Raw genomic sequence first — 26378 nt, 5'->3', positions numbered from 1 at the left:
GTAAGAAGAATTAGGGTGAAATAAATTGAATATAAGAGATTCAGGCGAAAGATTGCTAAGACTAAATATTGATTGATTTGTGATTGTTAGTGATCAATACTTTGGTGGGATTAAAGTAGATTATAATAAATGACGATGATCTAAAGTAATGAAGGGAGATTAGGCTCCAGTAAATACGGAGTGAAAGGTTCAAGTGAGATGAAGAATAAACTAAGGCTAATTAGGATATCATTAGGTTGGATTAAAATAAATTAGGGCGGAATAATAGGATTTATGGCGCATTCCTATCAAATAACATGAACTTAAGTGGACTTTCACAAATTAAGAGGAATTCCAAAAGACAAAATAGCCTTGCTGCGGCATCGGCGGGAGGACTTCTATACAAAAAACAAGCCTCACAATAGCATGTCAGAATCCACATTCAAAACGACGTAATGAGACTTTACTTAAGTCCCGTGATATTTCTTTAGTGGCATGAAGAAATGAACCAGCAATAATTATGCAACGACAAATTCATGTCCCCATTTCCTATCATGGAACCATACAGCCATTTAATAACCAGAACGATAATAGTGCCCTTCACACGCTTGCCGCTCGGCTTTAGAATGCGCGTACTTATTCTTATGCCCAATATAGCAGACGAACGGAATAAGCAGCGACAAATGTAGTTCACACAAAGCGGGAACCTGGAACAAGTCAAATGAAGTTATTTCAGAAAAGTAAAGTTTTTTTAAATAAGCCTGGTTGACTGTATTCTCGAAACCCGGCTATTCTGTGGACGACTGTTCTATTTTTTTTTTCGCTGCTGCTTTTCAATACTTCCGTTGTCGAGAGGGGACGGGGTTCTTGTTTTGTTTTTCAGGGCGGCCTAGAGTGAAACGTTCTACTTTTGTTACACATATAAAAATTTTATGGGTTTTAACATATTTTCGTTTTCTTCATTCTGGGATCTTCCATTTTATCAGTGGGCTTTTTTGCGGCCCTACAATTGCCACAGTCGACAGGAGAAAGTAACTAGGCATGCGCACCACAGCCCAAAACATGCCCTGATCTTAGTAAAGATAAACGGATTAAAGGGTTTGTAGGCACGCTGCCAGAAAAATTCCACAACGATGTCCTAAATTGCAATCATTCCGATTTTGCGGGCAGCTTAAAAGCAAGGTTGGTGGCAAGCCGGAATGAAAGGCAAGTGCCCTCCTAACCTGGAAGTGTTCTAATATTTTCAGAACGATAAACGAAGCCAGAGCTTACGGGCACCTTGAAATGAAAACACTATGACGCCCTAAATAAACTGAGAACCGAATATAGAAAACTATACCGGAAACGGCACACTTTTTATGGAAGTGCGCACGTGCGTAGGGTATCTACACGTGGCTCCAAACAAGTAAAGATACGGAAGGGCTCACGCACGAACAAGGACAGAACACATAACGTTCCAGCAAAAAAGGAAACAAAACCAAATGAGCAATAAGGCCGTTGGTAGGGATGGCTTGCCTAGATGTCTTTCTGCCACTTTTATGAAACATATGTTTTGTGTTGCATTTAACAACGGTTCTGATTGGTCAGAGGCGCGGCCTGGCTGATGCAGTAACGGGAATATAAGCTACCGCTCAGGTCAGCAGGACACATCAAATTCATGAGCTGAATGCTGAGTCAGTAAGTCAAACATCACGAACAAGATGCTGTTACTTTTTTGTTCCTGCCTCCTTTGCGTGCTCATGCCAATCACTGTTACAGCGGATGTATGCGGTGGCACTTCTGGTCAACGCTGCAACTACTCGTTGGTAAGAAAACCTACAGCTTTCTGGTCACAGGAGATTGTCATAAGAGCAGGTGCATCCTGCATAGCTACCGTATATATCATGTCCTGGAAAATACGCAGAAAAAAACCTAAAAGCAAGCAGAGCAGGTCCATCGGTATGCCTAACTTCCTATGTTTGAATGCTTGGGCTCTCTTCACAAATGTCTCTCATGGTTTGTGTTGATTCAGTTTTCAAGGCGGAGCTCTTTGGCGCTCGGTACCTGGGTTTGGCGAAACCAGCGTCCCTAAATATCCGCGTAACCGAGTGAGCAAAGGAGGGAGCGAACGCAGCAACATAACCGCGACGAGTGACTGGCGAAAGTGTGAGGTGAGAGCGGCACGCGTGGCTATGGCGTCATCTCTGTCACTGCCTCCCCCTCACATTTTCGCCATACGTGACCGCGAAGTAGCGCCCTCCACCTCACACTTCCTCGGGCGCTGTTATGTTTGCCGGTCATCCGAGCGCCGCGAAACTTGCGGAGGAGGTTCAAACGTGGTTTGTAACAACATACTCGGCGGCGGCGTCGCGCTGCGAGATAACATCAGATTAGCGCGCTCTGCCATGCGTCGGCTGATCGCGCGATAAATTCTTCAGAAGAACAGATATGTGTCATGACCGAGAAGACAGTATTTCGCGCTGCGCACTAATTGTGCATTGGGAGGTCTAGTATTCGTGAGTGCTTCTTAATGGAGATCGGATTGCACAGTTCATACATTTCCTTGGCTGAGAGCTTAGCGCCAATGTTCCACCGCATTTTCTAGTATAATCAGGTAATGCCAGCATTGGCATGATGACGTGTTTCTGCGGAAACTTCATGAGCGCGGCTGCTCAGGACAACTAATACCGGCAAAAAATAACCAAGTCAGCCTAATAACGGTATAGCGCAAATACACAGAAAAAAATGTATAACTTGGAGCTGGCAAAAAAGAAATTTGTGTTGGTGTGATCTAGCGCTTGGTGGTGATTTTGGTTAAAAAGCGATATTGTTGTTCCAAGCACCAGTAGGAGATACTCCGTAAAAGGAGACTGCTATTTGCGGTGGAATCAACATAGGGTAAAAACTAAGAATCGCCCCGTCCTTTTGTCACCCCCAGGAGTGTGTCGTCGACATAACCAGGGAGCAGCAGAATGAAAAAAAGCACCATAATTAGGACTATAATGAAGAGCAAGTTGGAATGAACCAACCGTAGCACCAAACCTACTGCAAAGAATCCTTTATGAACACCACCTACGCAAATCCCTAATTTTTGCATCCGATGTCCATGCATTTTTGAGAGTATCAAGCACATCAGGATTTTCCACACGCAGCCAGGTACCTCGCCCCAAAGATTACGAATATGTCTGAGTGCTCTTCGCTAATTACCTGACCAGCAGGCATCGACACCCTTTCCGGACAATTCATTCATTCATTCATTCATTCATTCATTCATTCATTCATTCATTCATTCATTCATTCATGCACTCATTCATTCATTCATTCATTCATTCAGTCATTCAATCATCGATAAGGTGATTTACTGCCGATGCCGTGCAGCTCCTCTCCCAAAATGGAATGTATCAGAAGAGTGGTCAAACAGCGTGACCAGTTCATACTCTGATTAGGGTGGGTTGCTTCTCCCTCAGAAAACATTACTTATCTGCACTGCAACCCCTGGGCAATTGGTACATCCTAGTAACATATGTAATTGCTTCAAAGTGTGAAATGATATCACGCTGAATATGAGCTCAATGTTACTGAATAGATGAAACGGCGTACGCTCGCCGCAAAGCGGAAATGAGCGGTACTACAAAACCAGGATGCACAAACCAGACACACCAGCAGTGGCAGTGAAGTGTACGGCGGCCGGTGATGCGCAAGTGGCACTTAATGTCAGTGACGGGATTTTGTTCGTTACATCGTATTGACGTATACGGACATAATTATGCGAGAAGCCTTCTCCATATATGTCAGTATGTTTACCCAACTGTTCAAAACGAGGCAAATCACCATTTCGCGAAATTCACCACTGCTGTAAGTGTTTGTAAAGCTTTTGTAATGCCACCGAACGTCTGCCGAATAGATTATTCTGTGAGCCGACGCTACATTCCTCAGCAAAAGTGACGAGGCAGCAGTATAGGCAGCATACAAAACATTGGAACGCGTATGGGTAAAGCATCAGGAGTTCTGATTATATCGTACGTCTCTTCCGGTACCGCGGGCATCAGTCAGATGATCACGCCTTGCTCCCTTTTTGACGAAGGTAAGATGCGGCGCTTCTTATTCCCCAACTGTGCCAGCAGTCGAAGCGTTTAGCAGTCACACCCGTTTTCTTCAGCAGCGGCACCACCTAGTACTATTTTCCCGAATGTTCGCCTTCCAGCACAAAACTTTTGTCATCATACCTATTGATTTCTCTGTAGCTGTCATGCAAGCTGCACATTTCATTTACAACGCGTACAAGTAACGGCGCCAATCAAAGCGAGCGGCGAGACGCCATGCGACAGGCGCATTGGCAGAGGCAGGGGGCCAGCCGAGCTTCGACTTGATGTTTCCAGAGAAACTTCGCAACTTGTCAAGCGGAGAGGAGGCAACGCCAGTTAAGACACGCAGTTTCCTTCTCTCTTCTTTCGCTCCCTGGACGGATTAACGGCGAAATCGGGTAAACATATGTCATACCCCAATTTATTTCTCAGCAATGATAAATAAGTCGCACATTGTGAAGATCCGCACTGACCTACAAAATTCCGTACTGAAGAAATTTACATAGCAGAAAACAAGCCCAACTCTACTTTTCTGGAAGTTTTTTTGTGCGGCTACCAACTAAAATATTAATCTAGAACAAATAATAGGAGCAGGATTGTGGTTTAACGGTCAGTATTGTTACCCAATTAATAAAGACGGCGCCAATGTTATTTTTGTTCTAATGAATTATGAATATGTCGTTCCTGCTATTGTGAATAATAGGAAACGTAATGCACATTGTTTTCTGCTATTGAAAACCCGCCTATCAGTAATAAAATGTTTTTCAAAACGCGCAGGTGTTTACTAGAATATCAAAGAGCTTGTAATGGGAATTTTTTTTGGTACATGACAAAACATTCCCTTCCGGTGCAGTTCTCACCGTACGGTCTTTTGAAGCAGCCGAAAGTTGTCAGCCTGTGGCAGCTTTGTTCTTTTTGTTACTTGAAAGTGCTGCCCTAAGAATCAGAATACTTCGAGGGTAAAGCAAACACTCCACTATTTCTTGCTTATTATAAAATTGACTGCTGGTTTACACGGGGGGCTCATCTAAAGGGAGGTCATTTCTGCCAAGAGTCCTCGAAGCTAGAATATATATACCTAGAATCTATAAACACGTACCCATACCGGCTTGGTTCAATCCACCAACGCTTTGGAAACGCAAGTAGCACCACAAATTCCTGTATTTGTTGTTCAGGATACCAATGAAGGTGTCCATTAGAGCCCCGGCTCATTTCCTGCAGTATTTCCTAAAGAGGGGACCTCGAATAGAGATCGGTTCAGATTCTATAAGCCTTTGCTAATCCCAGTGTAAGAAACTTAAGATAATTTAATGGTTTTCATGTTCTCCTTGCCTTCAGGTATACGATACCTTCGAAAGCGCCTACATTTCCGCCTCGACGACGAACACAATGAATGGACTGTGCGTTAGCCTGAGACGAGAGGAAAATAAACAGGCTAGCGTCATTTACAACTTCGAAAATGGAACACGAGCGTGAGCATTTTCTTCCAGTTTGTGGTTTTGATGTCCTTAAGTACATTGGCCCCATATTATTGAATTGTAACATTTTTTATACAGTTTACCTAGAACTGATGCTTCCAGCATGGAACACGAAGCGTGATGCGGGCCTTTAAAAATACCCAATATGAACCTGTTTTGGGGGGGGGGGGTGCTTTCACGGTATAATTTTTCATGTAATAGCACAAAAACGTGCGAGCTTTTTGAAAAAAAAACACCACCAGTTAAGTTAAGCTACTCAAGTTTAAAAGTAAGGCCAAGGATACGGACTTCTTACCAAACGCTTGAAAGAACCATTGTAAATAAAATGGTGTCAACGGCGTATGTACAATTTGAGGATGCTCCACAATGCGAGATTCTCCTTCAAGGTGATCGAACTGTACTGTTTAGACAGAGTCAGTCACAGGAGCACTTGTTGCTGGGAATGTTGGTTTCTCTCTAAGAACCTACTGAGCAGCGCTAAAATCAACACCAAAAAGAGGACACGGACAGGTGCTCCACAGAGAGGTGTTTGCCAGCACAGACAGCATCGTACATTTATACATACATCCAGACATGCGCAAAAAACGTTCCAAAAAACTCAGGGAAAAGATTTTTTTATCTAAACACCCAAAGTCAGCGTTGAACAATGTCATCAAAGTATCACTAATGCAATCTCTTGCCATCAATCTTATGCGACGCGCCTCCAGCAGTTATCGGGCCTTCCGATTCCTTCTTTTCCCCAATATCTTGGTCTCAGAAAATGGTGGGTCGCATTGTGTGCAGGAATGACAACGCGTTCTCAAACCCGCGCCATTATTAGACTCAAAATTTTGCCCATGCTCCCTCGGGAGGTTGTTGGAACATTTTCCACTTTTCCTGATAAACGGCGTTCCACAGGCTAGGGTTTTTTTTATACCACCCCCCCCCCCCCTAAGCAATCAACGAACGGCTTCTCATGCCGTTTTACACAGGCCGTCTTTTAAAGCAAAGCTTTTTACCTCTACCCCCGAAAGGTTCTTCCGCGATCGTTGGTGTCAGCAGAAAACTCCCGTGAACAAATAATTTACTGGCACCACCAGGGATCGAACATGGAACTAACAGAGTAACAAAGCCAGAGGCCGTTGTCTTACCGATTTCACTACGAGCTCACGCGGAGTCGGGCAAGACAAGTGGTGCACTCACCAAGCACATCTACGGGTTTAACCCATGCATTCCCGCTGAATGCCAGGCGATAGCGAATAAAGAACGCTCACACCAACCCATGGCATCTCACTTCTAGTACGCCAATGTGCTGAAGCCTGTGGCTTCCAGTGTTCACGTAAAAAACCTCAGCTTTCTGTCATCCGCCCTCACCCCAAACGACACCTAAAGGAACAGATTCAAATAGTCTTTGAAGGCCAGGCCATCACTCCAAGCCCCAGCATCAAGATCGTCGGACTGTATCTTCAGGCCAACACCAAGAGTGACGCATCCTTGCAGCCCCTCAAAAGCAGCATCAATAAAATCATACACACAATCAGGCGAGTTGCTACCAAGAAGCGAAGCCTGAAGAAATCTGATACCCTTCGATTAGTTAAATTAGTTCAAGCCTTTGTCCTCTCGACAATCACTTACTTGAACCCCCTGTCTTCTTCTCGGTACGGAGGACACAAAGATGCTTTATAAAAGAATTCGAAAGGCAGTTGAGCGAGCCAGTGGTCTTCCCATGAGTGCGTCGACAGAGAGGCTGCTTAGCACGGGGGCTCTACAACACGGCGGAAGAGCTGATAAAGGGCCATCTTTCAATCCAGAAGCTCCGAATGAGTAGAACTGCAGTGGATCGCCGCATCCTTCACCACATGTGCGGGACAGCACAGAATGTCACTCGGCTTGATGTACTCCTGGACGTTTGGCGAAAGGAACTAAAGATGCTCCCTTTGCTTAAAAATGTGAACCCCTCCCATGACGAGGGGCACCGACAAGCACGGGCTCAAGCGCTCAACACCACCTTCGGTAAGAATCATGCAGTTATCTACAGAGACGCCTCCCAACATCGAGGTTAGCAGTACGCCATCATCGTGGCTACCTCCGGAACCAACATTCTTTCTTGTGCATCATTCAAGACCGAAGACATGACGACAGCAGAAGAGGCAGCCATCACGTTGGCTCTCGCTCAACCTGGGGTCCGTAATGTAGTCGGGTTTAGTGTCGTATCCCGACCTGCATTGGGTGTGCTGAAACACGCCTCCCCAAATGGTTCCAATCAGGTCATCTAGACAACCCCTCACGCTTCCATAGAGGGAAACGAATACGCCCACAAAGCCTGCGCTTTTACCCCCCGTGCTATGCAGCTGCACGAGGACAGTCATCCGCTTGTCTCGTTCAGGGACATAGCTCAGCATTACCGCCTTCTGAAACAGACCCTACCTTAGCCTTACCCTCAGCTTTCCATAGAACAACAAACTACCCTACGGCTCATACAATCCGGCTCCTTCCCACCACTGACGCGTCTTCACCAAATGTACCCGAATCTCTACGACACTGAATGTAAATTTTGCTCAGAAGTAGGTACACTCTTCCACGTTGGGGGTTTGCGACTTTAGCGCTGAGAACCCTCCTCTTTTTCCGTAAACTACCGAACAAGAGCAACGGGAGATGTTGCTGTACAGCCCCTCTCTGCCTACCCAACTTCAGCTCGTGGAGACAGCACAGACGGCGCGGTCTCAATATGGGCTACAATGAAGAAGGAACCACTCCCCAGGCCGCTCTTAGGGTCGTTCAGAAATCTTTATAGAAGTATTTCCCCCTGCTTCTCCTCCTTCTCCTCCTCCTGAGCCACCTCTCTCTCTGCCGCCGATCTCGTCACCTCCGTCCGTGACGGCAGAGACGGATAAGTGAGATCGTCTAAAACCGGGGTTGAGCTTTCATTTTATAAAAAAAACCTTCCACTCATGTGCTACACCAATACAACTGAACCAACCACCATTAAAGCATCATGCATTAATTTAACCTGACCGAAAATATCTCTTTGAAGTCATAGAGGGAGCGGTTAAGTGCATTTTACTCCTCTCTGTTTTCACTATTTGTAAAGCACCGCGATTGAAGTTAAGTGACGTCACATGGGTAATCGTTGTGGGTTCCGTTTACAGCTTTGCTTTCCAACCACATTCACCGGGTAGATTGGCGCTAATTTTTTTTTTTTGGTCCATCAGTTTATAGGACCACATATTTATGACTACACTAGTAGTAGTACTCGGCGATGCCCAGGTCGGCACCTATACAACTTACGAGAAAGGTTAGAGCCAGAGTTAGTCGATTTATAACTGTTGCGGAGGTCTCCATAGGCCCGACGTGTCAAATACTGGTCTTCGGTTTGCCTCCTTGGGCTGGGGTAAGCACGGGGTAAGTGGGTCGTCTATCTTAAGAAAGTTGAAGTAGCGCTCAAGTGCTTTCGGCTGATGCTGTAACTCATAAAACGAAAAACCGTAAAAACAAAAGTAAGTGGCAGCTAATCATGTTTTCTAGTTTGAAAAGCAACCTTTATTTTCGTAAAAGTTTGTGATTGAGTAATGGCTTAGCGAAGTCCAGTTTTTGCCCCCTAGGGGCGCGCCATTAACTTTGCCCATTAACGCAGACGACATTGTTCTTTTAGCTGATAACCAAAGAGATATGCAGCGGCTAATAAATATTAGCGGCCAGGAAGCCGCTAATATTTAGTGCAGAATTAAATTTTAGTGCAGAAAAATCAGGAATAATGGTTTTCAATGACGCTACCACCGACGTAGTGTCTATCCAGCAAGGCGAATTACCTAGAGTGAAGGAATATAAATATTTGGGAGTGTGGATAAACGAAGGGGAGAACTATTTAAGTACTCACGAGGAGCAAATTAAGGGTAAGGGAAAGCGAAACGCAGCTATAATGAAGCATGGAGCTCTGGGGGGTATAAACAAATATGAAGTAGTAAGAGGAATGTGGAAAGGAGTAATGGTTCCGGGTCTCACGTTTGCGAATGCTGTACTCTGCTTAAAATCAGACGTTCTATCAGGCCTTGAAGTAAACCAGAGAACGGTAGGACGTTTGGCCTTAGACGCGCATGGAAAAACAACTAACGAAGCGGTTCAGGGCGATATGGGCTGGGCGTCGTTTGAAGTTAGAGAAGCTCAGAGTAAAATATGCTTTGAGATGAGGTTGAGGGTAATGGATCAGCGAAGGTGGGCAGCTAAGGTTTTTAGGTACCTATACTTGAAAACCGTGGACACGCAGTGGTTAAGAAAGACTAGAAGGCTAACGATAAAATATGGAAAGAACAGTGGAGAATCCAAAACAGCCAAGGTAACCAAAAAGAGGCAAGGCAGATTGAAACGAATAAGTGGAGGGAAAAAATGGAAGCTAAAACGTCGTTAGAGATGTACAGGGCTGAGAAAATGAACATCAGAAAGGAAAACTTCTACGATAATTCCCAGGGCAGTGCTTTGCTTTTTGAGGCTAGAGCAGGTTGCCTGCGAACTAAGAGTTTTGTGGGGAAATATTCACAAAATGATGGGGTATGTGCGGTCTGCGGAAAAGAAACAGAAACTATGCGGCACATAGTGTTAGAATGTGAGGGTATCCATCCAAATCTACATGAAGGGAATATTGGGCTTCCAAGGCCCTAGGATTTAAGGGTATCAGAGAGGAAGTTAACTTCAAGGCTGTCTCGAGGGGACGAAAAGAAGATTAGAATGCTGGTGGACGAAAAGCAGAGAGGGGAATATTGCCTAGGACAGTTACCACCTGTAACAGGGAAAAGAAAGTATTTCGGGCCTAATAAGCTTTAGTGCCTGCCCTAAGCAGCGCTAGTAATAAACCAATAGTGTGAAACAAGGTTATATTAATCCTTTTTGGTAAGATGGCATGTCATCACCCCGCTTCAAAGGGGAAACCAATCGTAATCATCATCAATCATCATCATCACCCCCACATTCAACGGAGCAAGGGGGCCCACGCCACCGGGATTTCGAAACGGAGTTTCGTAACTACTATATATCGAAAAACTCTGGGTAGCACGGTTGTTGAGTTATCTCTTATGCGTCATAACTGGGAAGTTCACCATGTAGAAGTACAAAATTAGTAACTCCTGCTTGGTTTCAATCCATGGCCTCATCCTAGACGCGTGTGGTTATTGAAAACGAATGGGACTCGTGCTTTCTACGGTTTATGTATAGAGAAATTGTACAAGGAGGGGTGCTGACAGGACTACTTCCTCATGGGAACTATTAATTGGAAGGGGTGAGGAATAGCCATCAGGCACCGATACATAATGAATGACACGGGCTCCAGCCGTAGGCGTGTAGTTGCAGATATCCCCACCACATGCCGAGCGCTAGCTATGCTACGCGGTAAAATTGAACTGGATTCAACTCGATAGGAGTGTAATTTGAAGAATCCCGCTCACCACCTTATACACTTGTTGAGCAGAGCCCTGAAATTTGTTTTAGGACGATTATATGGACAGCCTTTATAAGCAAAAATAAATTAGACATATTAACGGATTGAATGGTTTTCGGGAAAATCCTAAAAATGGGTAATTTGCCCAATGCACAGATTCTCCCTGTTACGTGAATGTTATGAAAAAATTTTGTGAAACAGTTTTTGCGAATTTGCAATGCTTACCTATATCAACAAAAACTTGTCCGATATCGAGCGGGCCTTCCATAGAAACAAAAATTTGGGAACAAATTATGGCATTTCTTACTCTCTCAAATGTGTAATTCTTTAAAACTTCCGCCGTATTGATATCCCAGATGATAATAGAAATGTGCTCCTCAAATCTGCACCTTCTACAACCAGTAGTTTGCGTTGGCTTTCACCTCAAATGTTACGCCTTTTTTGGCGCGTCATGGGTGTAATTTCAGAAAATTCTTTTCGCCCTTTTAGTGGCGTGGCTGGGCCAAATCTGTAAAATTGTTTTTCTTCTTTTTTTAGGAAGGACATTTAGCAACTAAAATATTTGGTTGTACCAAGCAATGGAATATATATATATATATATATATATATATATATATATATATATATATATATATATATATATATATATATATATATATATATCAAAGTTGCAGTCCTTATTGCCAGTGCTGTTTGGCGCTTTAACACCGTTTTATAGTGCCGAATGAGGTATGATTGCATTTTGTTGGTAGGAATAAATAATTGAAAATTCAAGTCGAGAAAAAATGCGCCGTTTTTTCCGGAAGCGGGAATCGAACCCACAACCTCCGCATAACGCGTGCGGTGCTCTACCATTGAGCTAGTTCCGCGGCGACTTCTCTCTCGACTATACAGCGGGGTTTTGTATTTACGACTGTTCAGAGCCCGGTCAACTAGCGCCGCCCCTCAACCACCGCGGGGAGACGTAGAACGTCTTTTCCCAGCGGCCGCACGTAAGACGTGGTCGGAAGTCGGGGATAGCCAAAGGCATTTCAGACTGCTGAAGCCAGAACCCTCGTAATGCATTTTGTAGAACAGAGACGTACGGGACGAGGGATTCCGTAAGGACACATATCAAAGTTGCAGTCCTTATTGCCAGTGCTGTTTGGCGTTTTTAACAGTGTTTTATAGTGCCGAATGAGATATGATTGCCTTTTTTTTTATGCAGAAATAAATTATCAAAAATTCAAGTTGAGAAAAAATGCGCCGTTCTTTCCGGAAGCGGGAATTTTCGATAATTTATTCCTGCATAAAAAAAAAGGCAATCATATCTCATTCGGCACTATAAAACACTGTCAAAAAACGCCAAACAGCACAGGCAATAAGGACTGCAACTTTGATATATATATATATATATAAATATATATAGGAGAATCTGTAAAGTCTCAATTCGCTCCGAAACGCATATTCACTCTATTAGTGTTAATTATGCAATAACCGGAAAACCGCTTTTGAAACACCACTTACGTAGCCCGTTAGACTACTTTTACGGGGTACATATATCAGCAAAAAAATACTTGGACATCCGAAATGGTGAGGCAGAAAATCATTAATTTAGAAAAACAATCTCCTCCCTCTTCTCTTCCTCGGTTAGGGGCATAATTATTCGAAAATCCCACCTTTGCGATCCCCTACGCCCTGAGAAACATACTACCAAAGTTTCATGTCGCTAGGTCCAACAGATTCGTCTGGCCGCTGATGAATCAGTCAGTGAGTCAGTCAGTCAGTCCGTCAGTCGGGTACATCATTGAATAGCTATATATATGTAAAGAACAATAATTGAGGCCTGGAAACAATTCCGCGACGTATGTCCTGGCCGAATTTTAGCTGACAGGCCACCCTTCCCAATTCCCTTAAAGATTGTGTCATTTTTCTGTCCGTTTTTTCTCATAACCACCTGTTTACGTGGTATTCATTTCCAGCAAAACGAGCTTCAAAATTTATGGGCTTTTATTTGTTTCGTATAATAGTGACACCAGTAGAACACTGCCGTGCACATTAAAGATTCGCTTGGTAGCCTCAACTGTTTTTCTTCCTACAACACTGACTGAAAGAATTCAATTCCACGCAATTTTGGGCCCTTACTGCCTTATTTGCTTGCCTACACTTATAAGCTGGTTGGGCTTGAAAAATTGCTGAAATTCAACGTACGTACCGAAATCTGCACTGCCTCATGTTCCGCGCCAAAGCAGCTCATCGAAACATTGTGGTTTCTATGCATACCACTGACTAGAGTACGTGTGCTGCTACTTTTAGATATGAAGACACGCAGACATATACACCTACGAATGCGCCCGATGTGATCAACCTGAATTTTTCGAGTGGTAAGTGCATCTCTTTTTGACATCTTTTACAACTCTTCAAATCAGTCATCAGGCTGATCATCCCAATTGGATTCTTCTGGGGAACGTCCATACAGATGTAGTCATCAAAACAAAAAAAAGGATAGCTTCAAGTTTGCACACACCCACTCACCATCTTGATATTATGAGGGTGAGGCTGCTTACAATGCTCGCAAGAATGTCTAACGGGCAATAAAAAAAGGTAAATATTCAAACACAACACTGACGAACGACTTCGACACGAAAATGAGAGGGAAAAGCGTCTTTGCATCTTGGTTATAAAAAAACCTACGACCGCATTAGCAGTCGCTACTTCTGGCCTGGACTCCACAGAAATGGCCAAGTATGTTTCCTCTGGCGCCAAATGCCAACACCGGACCAAACCTTTATCATAACTTTATTCTATTTTTTAACGCGAAAGATCATGCGTGTTTTTCCCATGCCTCGGAAGAAGCGCTCCCTAATATAAGGAAATATCTGAAGCTAAACGGACATATTATGCAGCCTGTAGTCAAGGGTTTGACAAAAGTTCGTCTGGTCAGGCATTGTTTGAAGAAACAGTAAGGTAGTCACCGACCAAGTCAAAAAAGTAAAAAGACATTTCCGAACCCGTACGGGTTCCGAACGTCTTTTTGTACGGGTTCCGAACGTCTTTTTACTTTTTTGACTTGGTCAGTGACTGCCTTACTGTTTCTTCATTATGCAGCCTGTCGCAAGATGTAGTGCACGAGTGTTCATCGGGAAAAATCGTCATCGTATCCAATTTGCGGTCCTGTCACCGTGATCTCACGAACTAATTTTGGGTTGGAACTTCCTCTCTTCAGCTTCCGCCGTCATATCATGTCACCTCCCTGCCATTCAAATCAGCGATACCGCGTTTACATCTGCTGCGACCTTACGACGTCAGGTTTGGATTCTGCCATGTCCTGCCATGTCTGCTGGACATGGCAGGACATGTCCTGCCGTCTGGTAGTGAAGAAGTCCTGACGGTTTCATCCGGAAACGTTTTTGAAGGCGACGGGATAGATTCTCCAGCGATCCGCTTGATTCCCCGCCGAATCGCCATGTCTACCTGCCTTTTTCGCTTTTCGCGGATATTTGCAGCTCTGGAAGCGCTCAACACCACCGGTGAGCCAATATTGCTACGCAAGGGAACGGCTGTTGTTTCTGTATTAAACAGCGAGCCTCTTTCTATCTTGTCTAACACCAGTACACCTTCGCGCATGTGGAATTCGGCACCCTCGGCTGTTCTGCCTAGCATCGCTGCCACTGTTAGCCTAGACCTCACGGCTGCACAGACAAAAAAATTGCTGACGGTTCTGCAATTTCGACGTTATTTCGACGTCGACGTTTCGACGTTCGACTGTTCTGCATCATTCGACGTTACATCCAACACACTCAAACGTACATCTGTCACCGCGCATCGGATTGAAATAGACAGCTCAGCCATTTTACGCCGTAGTCTGTACCGAGTATCTTCGCACGAATGTAAAATTATGGAAGAACAAGTTTCTGACATGCTGAACCGCGATGTCATACGCACCTCATCAAGTTCATGGTCATCGCCGGTTGTGCTTGTGCAGAAGGATGGTTCCGTTCGGTTTTGCATTGAATACCATGTGCTAAATAAGATAACTCGAAAGGATGTATATCCGATGCCTCACATACATGACGCGTTGGACAGTCTCGTAGGGGCAGTACACTTCTCTAGTCTAGACTTACGCTCCGGATATTGGCAGATACCGACGCACGAAAATGACAAGGAAAAAACTAATTTCGCTAGTCCAGACGGCCTCTACGAACTCAATGTGATGCCCTTTGGCCTGTGTAATGCCCCTGCGCCATTTGAGCGAATGATAGACACTGTGCTCTGCGGGCTCAATAGGAAACGCTGTCTGTGCTATCTGGGCGACATCGTTGTTTTTTCGATTACGTTTGATCAACATCTGCCACGTCCAGACGAAGTGCTTAGATGCCTCTCCAATGCAGGAACGCAGCTGAATACAAAAAAGTGACTTTAGCCAGAAATTCGATAAAAGTATTGGGACACGTCGTCAGAAAAAACGGTATCCAACCCGACCCAGAGCAAATTTCTGCGGTTTTAAATTTTCCCCGACCAGTACAACAGAGAGATCTCCGCAGCTTCCTCGGGCTAACATCCTATTTTCCGCCGCTTCATACAAAATTTTGCGACAATTGCTTCTCTCCTGCACCACCTCCTGCTTTCTGGCATCGCTTTTGTTTGGAATAAGGAATGCGAACGGGTTTTGCAGTCCTTTAAACACGCCCTAACATCGAGTCCAGTGCTTGCCCATTTTGATGATGCTGCGCCAACCATTCTGCACACGGACGCCAGTGGCCAAGGCATCGGCGCGGGTTTGTTACAACTTGACTCTCACCAGAGGGAGCGAGTAGTCGCCTATTCCAGCCGGTCCTTCACCTCAGCAGAGCAGAACTACACCATAACGGAGCAGGAGTGCCTCGCTGTTGTATGGGCCATTTAAAAGTTCCGCCCCTACTTATGCAGCCGGCACTTCACAGTCGTCACGAAACACCACGGCTTACGCTATTTGTCCACGCTCAAGAACATTTCCGGCCGCCTGGGTCGTTGGATTCTTCGTCTCCAGGAGTACAATTTTACCGTTGCCTACAAGTCGGGAAAGGAGCACATAGACGCAGACGCTTTTTCACGCCTTTGCCTCAGTTGTCCGCATCTGCCTCCGTTGCAAACCAAGCTGCTCTCCCGATCGTACACATTCTTTCTGCAATGGTTGATATTCCAGACGACTAACCGGCAATGCAGCGAAGCGACACTTATTGTCGTACCATAACGAACAGGATGGAGGGCTCCGCCCCACCTTCCAACAGCCGTCTACGTCGACAGCTAAAGAATTACCGGCTTGTTGGTGGAATTCTTAATCGTTGTAGCCATCATCCTGAAGGCAGCACTTGGGTCCCAGTGGTAACGCAGCCACTATGGAGAGCCACCTTGAAGGCGTTTCATGATGAAGCCACAGCAGGACATCTTGGTTATGCAAAAACTTACTACCGCATTCGCAGTCATTACTTCTGGCCTGGACTCTCTAAAGACGTGGCCAAGTATGTTTCCTCTTGCGCCAAATGCGAACACCGAAGCGCAGTACGTCTCCCGCACCAGGTATGCTACAACCGCTTCCTTGTCCGTCGCTGCCTTTCGAATCAGTGGGCATTGATCTCTACGGACCGCTTCCATGCACACCAGCCGGTTACCGCTGGATTGTCACTGCAGTTGATCAATTAACCCGGTACGCTGAGACATTACCCCTGCGATCCAGATGCGCCCAAAAAATTGCAGATTTCGTCCTGCGGAGCATCATGCTGCGGCACGGTGCGCCTGGCATGCTTTTGAGCGACCGAGGCAAGGTCTTTTTATCCCAAGTTCTTGCGAAAGTGCTTCGAGTTGCCAATATCGTTCATAAAACGAGTAGCAGCTACCACCCTGAGAATAACGGCCTCACCAAACGATTTCATAAAACTCTCTCCGACATGCCCTCAATGTACATCAGGCCAGACCATACCAACTGGGACCACGTTCTGCCTTTCGCAGCATTCGCCTATAATTCGGCTTTTCAGCGCACCACCGGCTACTCCTCTTTCTTCCTCGTTTTCAGCCGTTCCTCTTCCTTTGTTATGGACACAGTTTTCCTCTCTGCTCCGTGTCTCCTGCAGCTCCATTTTCCGACCAGTTCATCTCTCGGATCAGTCACTACCGTTAGCTAGCCCGCATAAACAATGAAGCCCCGCAGCAACAACGGAAAACACAATATGAGGCCACTTACCGCGACGTCCATTTCTACTCCGGAGATCAAGTGTTACTCTCGACGCCAATTCGCTCAACTGGCTGGTGCGAGAAGTTTTTACACCGATATGTTTACCCAAACTTCTCCGGTAAACTACCGAGTGTCGCCAACAACTGTTTCCACGGACCGTCGCCGAAGCGGAAGTGAAACTGTGCGCGTTTCTCGCATGAAGCATTTCATCGAACGTGCATATTAAAGGAGCCGTCAAGAGAAAAAACAAGTTTGGTTCATTGAAAAGATTGCCTCGTTAGAATCATACTGGCACGTTTTAACGTAAACTTCGCTCAAATAAGCTACATAATTAAGAAAAAAGAGAAAGGCCTTGCGACCCACTACCACATTCCCCGCAACAGAACCTATGATTTCATACAAGACAGCTCTGCGATTCCTACCAGACAGCTCTTCTTCAAAAATCATGCATCCCTCCGTTGAACGACGACGATGATTGAACGCGAAGCTTTCCCCTGACGCATTCTTTGGTTGTCGTCTAAGTTTGAACTACGTTCTGACTATGTCCAAATGAAACAATCAGGAAGACGCTGGCTTTGTAACGCGTGGGACCTAGTTTCAATTTCGGCCACTGAAGCATTTTTTTTCAGTTTACACACAAATATTAATCATCATCTACAGAGAAAGGCCTTTTCTGCAGGGCGTTTTTGTGTTACAAATGCCATCACTGCGAACACTCAGGTGGCGCTTTAATACGTAGGAACACTTTTGGAGATAGAGGAATATAACTATCTCGGTCTCCAGGTCAGTCCTACTAAAACTGCACACATGGAATTACGCCTACAATTACGGGAGTCCATTCTACAAGCACTCACAAGTAATAAGCCCGTGTCTTAATAACGGGACAGTTTTGGTGAGTTGGTACTTCATTGAATTATTGCTTACAAGTGCAACACGTAGACTAAGGACGAATAGAGTGACACACGGACTGCGCTCTCTTCGTCCCTCACTTCGTCCTTCGTCCAATTGTTCGTGCGGTAAGCATTAATTCAATTACCTGAGCCACTCAAAATTTGCTACTGTGTGCAAGCAATCCTTTATTTCGAAAATAATGAATAAGATCGAAACTGAGTGTGTCTTACCAAGCGCCTTGAAATCAAACAAAAACTTATACCAGACCAGGCAGCTACGCGAAACCGAATGATGGCGAAATACAGGAGGGTAAAAACTGACTTTATACTAGAAATCAATATTCCAGTGGAAGACTATTCACCTCCACTTACTTAAAATACCTTCGGGTGACCACGTAACACATAAATCGTAACATCAGTGGAAGCCCTGCATTACAGAACGGCTACCGTAAACGTTGCTACACAAAAGGAAGTCATATGGTTATTTTGACGTCATAAAAGAAGTTTCACAGAAAAACTGTATTCTGATCGCAGACGAGAGGAATGGTTAGACACCTTTGCGAGAGATGTCCGTCGCGTAGTAAACATACGCAGCCGGAAGATGACAAATTCCAAGCCACTTTTTGCGTGGTGGTCAGCGTAATATGGCACCGAACAAACAATTACTGTACCAATATAATTGTTGCTTCTGAGAACCAAGGCGCTGCCGAAATTGGAGAGCGAGAAAGAAAACAGTCCACAGCAGACCCGGAAAAGCTTCAGGAACGGGAGGTTAAGAGTTTCTCTGTGTGATTTGTGGTCCGCCATGCTAGCGGTGGCAATAAGACCATATCGGCCTATTAATGTTATCGTCGACGTTCATTTTACAGACCCCAGCAGCACTTTTCAAGTCCAGATTCCGTATGCTGATTACGAAGCCTGCTTCGTTATGAAGTTCACCATTGAGGCCATTGGTAAGCAAACGCCTCGAGAGAAAGCGTGTGTTATGCTTGCTGTTCTCGCCATGAATGTAGTATTTTGGCTGTTTACGGGCACACTGTAAAACATTTGGGTTGAAACAGGACGCTTAGACGTTCGAAGTTTCGCATGGTTGTCATGTGATTCTAATCAGCACGTAGCTACGTGAACAACCGGTTACTGACGACTCAAAAGGTAAGTGAGGTGAACTCATAAATATACACTTCAGGGCGTGTTGCTATTCCAAGTGCCTTTATTTGATAGTGGCAAGGGTAATAGAATGCGAAGAATCCAAGGTCATGGCTACGTTATGATTGCATCCTCAAAACCAGTTTAGGGCTTAGGATATCGTTAAATCACAAGAGGTGGACTCGACCGTTCACATACGGATGCTGGTGTGTCTTATGGCAAATCCCCTTCTGTCATCGCCATATGAATTGTTGAATGTCCACTTGCAATTGCCAGGTTTTGCATTGGTCATGAAGTAAGAGCAGATTGGGGATCTGTCTGGTCTCCTATAGCCTCTTTGTTCTGTAAGTGCGGGCAAGTGTATAGACCACCCATTAACCGGACTGTCCGTTGTAGCGCCGTTTCCCCCCTGGTGAGGTCCCAGGGCCGGGGGGATCAAACACGGTGGTATAAAGGCACGCGTAAACGGTGAGCAATAACAAGCGCGGAATATCACGTTAGGTTTATGTCGTAAACTTGGGTGCCCTGTATTTATGTCATCGTTTCTATATCAATCACGCTACCTACAAAATACCCACATACCGCTAATAAAACACGTCCACCGTTCTCATGAGACCGTCACGGCAATACACAGGTTGCGACTTTTATAGCTATGGGAAAGTTCCCTGTTTCTAATAGAGTCGCTCAACAATTTTTCGTTTAACAAAGCATCGGTAACGGTATGTCACATGATGTAAAAAGACATCTAGGTCATGACATGTGTATATTAGTCAAAATCGTTGGCTGCTGATATTGAAGACAGCAGATAAATGCAGAGACATTTGAAAATGGGATGTAAACATTCCTCTAGCTATTGCGATTGAAAGCGCACATACATTGATTGGTAGCACGTGGGCTTGTGGCTTCTGCCTTGTGGACAAGTGCGCTCGGGGAGCGTAGCTTGTAATTTACGCTGACTTGACCACTTGGCGGGCAGTATGTGTAGCCCTATTTGATTAAAAACAGTTCATTGTTTTGCAATATATGATTCATTCGGGCGCAGTTTCCTTGGAGAATTCAGTGATTCGCCCGCTTTAGGCGTGCGGGACTCAACAATGAATGTCTATTAACGTTGCACTCAGGTTGCTTTTTTTATAGCTGCATACTTACAGTAATCCCTCTTTATAACGAAATCGCTTTACTCGAAATATCACATTATTCGAAATTTATTGTGGTCCCAACCCGAACGCATGCATTTTAGGCCGCATTACTCGAAGTGCACGAAACGTCTGACCCGCTCACAGCGAAGTGGCGAGCAGAGGCTTGGCCGAGCGGTGGCGACCCAGCGGCGAGTCAGGCTGCCAAAATGGCAGGTAAACGCAAGCTGGCCTTTCCCCGGTGATTTTCACGAGCCGATCATCCTTGATTCGTGCCATCCGACATTACACAAACGTTCCGAATGCGTGGTAGGGTCATTGAATTTTGTTCATAGACAATGGTCAATGGCGTGGACGCGACGCTGCGCGAACACCGACAATCGAACAGTACAATTAGCAGTGTCGTCGACGACGGGGCGCCGAAAAACTTTTTTTTTATTACATTACGATAAAATAGGAGAGGTCGACGCCTTATATGAGCGCCGGCTACTCTTTCTCGCTTGAGGTACTGTTCTTAGAAGACATTTCGAAACACTAGAACTCACTGCCCAGTTCGGAAAAGGTGAGCTCTTCTGATCAAGTTCTTCCAAAGTTCATGGAGTCAAGTAGACTACACTCAATATACCGCAAACGCAAATTTGTCCTCGTTGTCTCCTAATGGAAGTCAATTATCGCGTTAGTCTCTTGATGCGGATCAGGGTAAATGCCGAAAAAATTACCTCACCTTCCCGCGAGGGGAACCCTGTGGAGATGCGACGCATCTTGGGGGTTCACTTGGTATTTTCCGTTGGGTTCATTCTCTAATTGCGTGAAACGTGTGAGGAACGCGTATGATGTTGCTCGCTCTCGGCCTGAACTTGAAACAGCTACCGCTCAGTGCCCTTTTTGCACCTGAATAAAGTTGTGCTTCAATGAACACATGGTGTTTTGATTCCTTGCTGTTGTGGTGCAATTAAAGCTCAACTACTATAGCTTTTTTCGAGTGGTCACTTACATCGAATACCGCTTAGAACGAAATTTTTTGCCGTCCCGCTGGCTTCGTTATAACTAGGATTACTGTATATTATTCTACGAATCATGACTATGCGAACAATCTTCGAGAGCCACAACTTGCTTCGCATATTTTATGTGCTTACTCTTTCGAGTATTCCCATTTTTTATCTTTTTAGATAACTTTCTGTCTGCGCTTGTAGTTTCCCGGCACAGATGATATATTCTTTTCGCCCTTTTTCAGTCGGTTCGATTGTACAACCAAAAATATCTTCTTCAGTTCTCGTCATGCCAACCAGCTTCTGTTTTTGGTATCCTTTCAAACCTTTTTCCCACTCATTCCTCCCCTTCCGCGCCTCTATTTCTCTCTCTTTCCTAAGGGGCTTCGTGATCTGCCATGGACACAACAATCGCTAGTGCTTCTTACACTCCCCCACGCCTCTATTGTGTTCTTTCTGTTCTTCCGCCTATTTGGATTACAGCGTTAGAGTTCCTTTCCACCTGCGCGTAGTTTCGGCGCTTGCCTGTGGCCGCAGAGCGCGTGCTGTATTTCCGGAAAGGTTCAACGGATGACCGTACGTGGTCCAGTCCGTGACCGACGGGCACGTCGAGAGGCTGGACGTGCAATCCCTATCAACAACCTCCCCCTCCCGCCCCCCCCCCCCCCCCGACCTCATACTCTCCGTATTGTACGTTGCGTCACACCAGGACAATGCAACATTTTTAAGTGCGATGCACTTTATAAGCGACCCCAAACCATCCACCGCCGGCGGCAGCGGAGTCCGCAGCCCTGCTCTCCCTAGCAACGGCGCAGAGCGGAGAGGAGCGTCGGTAGCAACGGCGCAGTGACGTCACTCACCACGTGACGCCACGCCCTCACCGCTCCCTCGCGGCGCGGCGGTGTGCGCCGCGCGCGTCCCTCTCCTCACCCGCGCCGTGACGTCACGCACCACCTCCTTTCCCGGCAGCTGCCGTGCGCCGCTGCGCGCGTCCCCCTCCCCCTTCGCTCGCTCCTCCTCTCTCCTCGCTGGCTGCAGCTGCGCGCGCACCCCTCTCTCTCGCGCGCCCGCCTTCTCTCTCAGCCACCTGGCTCGGCGCGCTCAGCGCGGCGTACCCCCCTTTATATGCAGCGATAAACCGCCAGACCTCCGTGGGTCGGCTCGCGCGCGCTCTCTCGCTACAGTCTCCTGCTCGCTCTGCTCCAGTTTAGACCGTTCGCTGGCTGGGCGCCTCTCAAGGCGATGTCAGAATTACTACGCCGTGTACTCTCGGCGCAAGAAATGCATTCGCACTTCCTCACGATTCCCTTCGGGGAGGTGGGGGCAATTTTTCTGTCATCCTCAAGCCTTGCCTTTCTCGTGTGCGGAATTCTTGCCTCCTCTCCTCTTTCTTACGCCGTTTTTTTTTCCATATTTGTGTTTCTGTTCTTTTATATGCGGACATGCGTAGCGCCCACCCGTTTTGTATGTAATTTTATTTTCTCACCCGATAATATAATAGTCACATCCCACTCTCCTGCACTAACATCTATCTCAGAAATCCTGCTCCCGCAGAAAGGTCGGCATAAATGTGGGGTTTTTCACTCAGAACATGCAGTCATACAAGTAACACATCAACAATTAACCTTATTAATAAACCATACCTAAGTGTGTGTGGCTGTCTCTGTGTGTTCGTGTGTGTGTAAACGCACCTACGTACAGGTGCCGTCATAAGTAATTATAACAAGGATTTGAAATTATCACAACATATTTCCTTACTGGCTCTATAACAGGCATTACCCTTTAAAGGAAGTTTTTTTTCAATTAGGAAGGACTCCTTTACACGCACAACAATGCAGCCTGCGGGTTTGTGGAAGTGTGGAAGATGACATTCCTATAAATTTACGAGACCGTGTTCCAATAAGTTTTGAAGGCACGTGTTTATGCATGCTTCCGTGTTTATAAACATTGTGTGTGCTGCAGCGCGGAGTGTCCGGCTTGGGAAACATTTTATTAATGCGGCACACATGCACATGACATGTTGAGAGTAACCTAGTGCTACAGTTACGTTGAAATGTGTTATTTTTTGTGCAGGCTGTCGCCTTTGGCTATCCGGCAACGCAACGAATGAAGAAGTCACAGCATGCACGAATGGTTTCACCCAAGCGTGTCCAGGTTTATTCTATGACACCTGGAACGAAGAGCTGTGTACGGCGTCCACCTAAAACCTGAAGTGATCTGCGTCGCTCTTCGTGTGAAGCCGACTGTGATTTAAAGAGATTTATTGCAAGGGCTTCGTTTATTCGAGAACCCTCTTGAGTTCGCTATCGTTATTTAGCAATCCTCTTCCCTTACATGTGTTTTTATGTAATGGAAACATGTTACTTGCTCCAGTAATGTCAAAGATACGATGAGAGATGCTGGTGAATTCTGCAAAGATGCTATGCAGGATCCAAGAGGGAAGCACGACCCAGCACCCGTTCTCGTAAGGCGATTGAACAAACTGTGAGCGAGGCAGTGGGCGCAGCTTCGTCTTCTTCTCTACCCCAGCTATCGCCCTCTGCCTGCGCCCATCCAATTTATTTACAACACACTCCCCCCCGGCCAGAAAGCCAAGGACTGGCCTTCAAGCTGACCTTTCGTTTTGGGCGACTGAATATTGTCCCAGGGATCAGGATGATGTCGGACTGTTGGTGAGGGCGGTGCTTGAAGCGATCATTCTCATCTGATGCTGCGTCCCCCAGTTGCTGTGGCTCCCTGTGCAACAGGATCACGCACTTTGCACCACAGTTCTTGGGGTAGCCGCCGGGGTCGTAAGGGAATCCGATAAGTTTGCGTATCTTTATGCGATTCTTGATAACGAGCCCGTTCCAGAAGGTACACTGCTTGGTCGGCGGGCAAACGACTGTAGCTGGGGCAAACAGAAGAAGTCTAGCATAATTCATGGTGTTCGTGTGACTGTCACCTCCAGTTCCCAAGCTGTCTAGTTGAAGTGACGGTGATTCCTCGCTGTGCCGTATTCGACACTGTCAGGGCAGGTGCCAGATTCGGAAGCGGGATGCTGGTCGGAGCTTCAAAACTTGCGAAGGAGACGATTTGGGCAGGCATCTGTAGACTCGGCGAAATGTCCGGCGTCTAGCTGGGATGTGGTTGCGGTAAGGAAGCCCGCTGTGCTTGCTGTCACCAGAATCACTGAGCTCCTTGCTCTGTTGCGGGCGCGGATATGCCTTGCGAGAAGGGGTAAGGGCATGGTTGTCGGTTCCCGAAGGGGACGGCAGGAACGCGTCTGCCTTATCGTCACCCTGCGTCTCATTCCTGTCTCTCGAAAGCAGCATGCTCTCACTGTCGGGGAAGACGGCGAGGCTGGCAGATCGGGACAGTCAGTTCGCGCTGGGTGAGGTTCTCTGCTTCCACTGTGCACGGTTTCGTCAGCAGAGACTCACCGTGAGTGGCGTTGACAGCAGAGTCACCAGGCGCAATCCAAATGGACGAACTTATGTTGGCTGCGTGTTCTTCGTGCGTGCTGGGCTCGAGCTGCTGTTGGCGCGTCTCTGGCTGAACCGTCGGAAGAGAGACAAAGTGGGTGTTTTGCGGCACGATGGAAACACCCATGGCGTCTCGATTGTCACTCCTCCAGGTGATTCGGACGTAGCCACCGGCGGCTGAATTCACAGCGGCTTTGCCAACCGGGTGGAGCAGCACGCGCATCGGACACGAGCGCATTTTGTCGTCGAAATTCTGGGATGCGGCAACGTCTTCCTTCAGCTTGTCGCCGGTCAGTTTTCCTTGAATTGTAGCGTCGAGGGCCCGTATCCTCTCTCTGCGTGTCGTGGAAGTGGTAAATGTTGGCGGTCAGATCGGTCACGTGCGGAGCCGTGTCCTGGAGAAGGGCTTCGATTGCCGTAATGAACCCTGAGATTTTCTCTCGCAGGAGCTTGTGGTGTAGCTTCAGGCGTTCCAATGGAAGGGGCGGCGTAGAAAAACGAGGGTCGGCTTGGGCACGAGCCATGATGGGCAGCGGTCGAGGGCAAGGCCTCCTGGAACAAGTGGCGCGAAAGTTGCAGGCCTCGCGAGCCTAGCAGCCGCTGCGCTTCCAAAGTTAGGTCCACTCGTGCCTCGAATCCCGGATTTCACGGCACCAGCGTGTGGCGGATCCAAGAGGAAAGCACGACCCAGCACCCGTTCTCGTAAGGCGATGGAACAAACTGTGAGCGAGGCAGTCGGTGCAGCTTCGTCTTCTTCTTTACCCCAGCTATCGCCCTCTGCCTGCGCCCATCTCATTCATTTACAGCATATGCCGTCTTAGCCAAGAAAAGGCACGTCCAGGGTTGATGATCCGACAGCTTGGTGAAGCATTACCGTAAAAGTTTAAAAGAACGCCCACCTTTGAATTAGCGCTTCGAGGATCTGCTCGGAACGGTATTCCGGTACATCGCCCTCCCACCATCATAGTGAGCCTTTTAAGTTGTTAAAGTCCCGGAAATAACCAACACGGGGACATCCCGGAAGCCGGTTCGGGTCACGGGGTCTGATGCGAGGTAATATCGCGATCTGTTACACGAACTACGTTTCAACCTCGGAGGATACCGGAGGCGTTCGTTCGTTGTACCTTAACACCAGTCTGAAAGGGTCTGAAGGCATTAAACGCAACGAACATTGGCGTCCATCGACGCTGGAGCTCCGCTGAAAAGCTACAGCCTCGCTGGCGAGGCGTTCGATCTCATCTTCCATAGTGCGTTTGACGATTCTGTGGATAGTTTTACTGAGAGTGACTTGGTAAATAAACTAAACCGGGACTTGCAGATATTTTGCTCATTTTGTCCTTTATTATTTGAAAGATACCTCAGTCTGCTTCTTAATCCAGTTAGGTATAGCAACATGGTGCGCGTTCGTTCCGAAGTCCAAGTTAATACCCCCAATCGGTGTTGAACAGCATGCCAAAAAGTTCTTAGTGTACACACGCATATAATATAGAAATGTGAATGAGACTCGCAGTTTCGCCGCTATAGTAATGCTAGTAACTGTGATATTCGTAATTCGCTCGGCTTACGAACGAGCATAGAAAACAACTGTGGCTCCACAACCGCACCTTAGCAGCTAAGCAAATGTTGGGTAATACT

The 26378-nt window shown here is 46.4% G+C and overlaps 1 protein-coding gene across 3 annotated transcripts; it reads left to right on the top strand.

The window, feature by feature from the left end:
* The first annotated feature begins 1471 nt into the window (after nucleotides 1–1471).
* On the top strand, nucleotides 1472–26378 carry LOC144145122 (uncharacterized). Of its 3 annotated transcripts, none has more exons than XM_077676627.1 (6): nucleotides 1472–1614; nucleotides 1738–1784; nucleotides 5382–5515; nucleotides 13224–13291; nucleotides 18878–18961; nucleotides 23353–26378. In XM_077676627.1, the coding sequence occupies exons 3-6, from the start codon at nucleotides 5433–5435 to the stop codon at nucleotides 23481–23483; spliced, it is 366 nt and encodes a 121-aa protein (XP_077532753.1). In that variant the 5' UTR covers nucleotides 1472–1614; nucleotides 1738–1784; nucleotides 5382–5432; the 3' UTR covers nucleotides 23484–26378. The 3 variants fall into 3 exon arrangements, with proteins under 3 accessions (XP_077532753.1, XP_077532752.1, XP_077532751.1); XM_077676626.1 differs by having other exon boundaries at nucleotides 1484–1656; XM_077676625.1 differs by lacking the exon at nucleotides 1472–1614 and having other exon boundaries at nucleotides 1636–1784.

This window comes from Haemaphysalis longicornis, unplaced genomic scaffold (assembly GCF_048455015.1).
Source record: "Haemaphysalis longicornis isolate Haplotype H1 unplaced genomic scaffold, Haemaphysalis longicornis Haplotype H1 scaffold_7, whole genome shotgun sequence".
NCBI lineage: Eukaryota > Metazoa > Arthropoda > Arachnida > Ixodida > Ixodidae > Haemaphysalis > Haemaphysalis longicornis.
The sequence above is the reverse complement of the archived record's forward strand: the minus strand, read 5'-3'. Positions and strand labels throughout refer to the sequence as shown.

Excerpts from the sequence above, each read along its gene's own strand:
- LOC144145122 (XM_077676625.1), top strand. The coding sequence starts at position 1,680 with ATGCTGTTACTTTTTTGTTCCTGCCTCCTTTGCGTGCTCATGCCAATC. Across the intron at positions 13,292-18,877 it reads CAACCTGAATTTTTCGAGTG|ACCCCAGCAGCACTTTTCAA; the intron begins GTAAGTGCATCT and ends TTCATTTTACAG. Across the intron at positions 18,962-23,352 it reads GTTCACCATTGAGGCCATTG|GCTGTCGCCTTTGGCTATCC; the intron begins GTAAGCAAACGC and ends TTTTTTGTGCAG.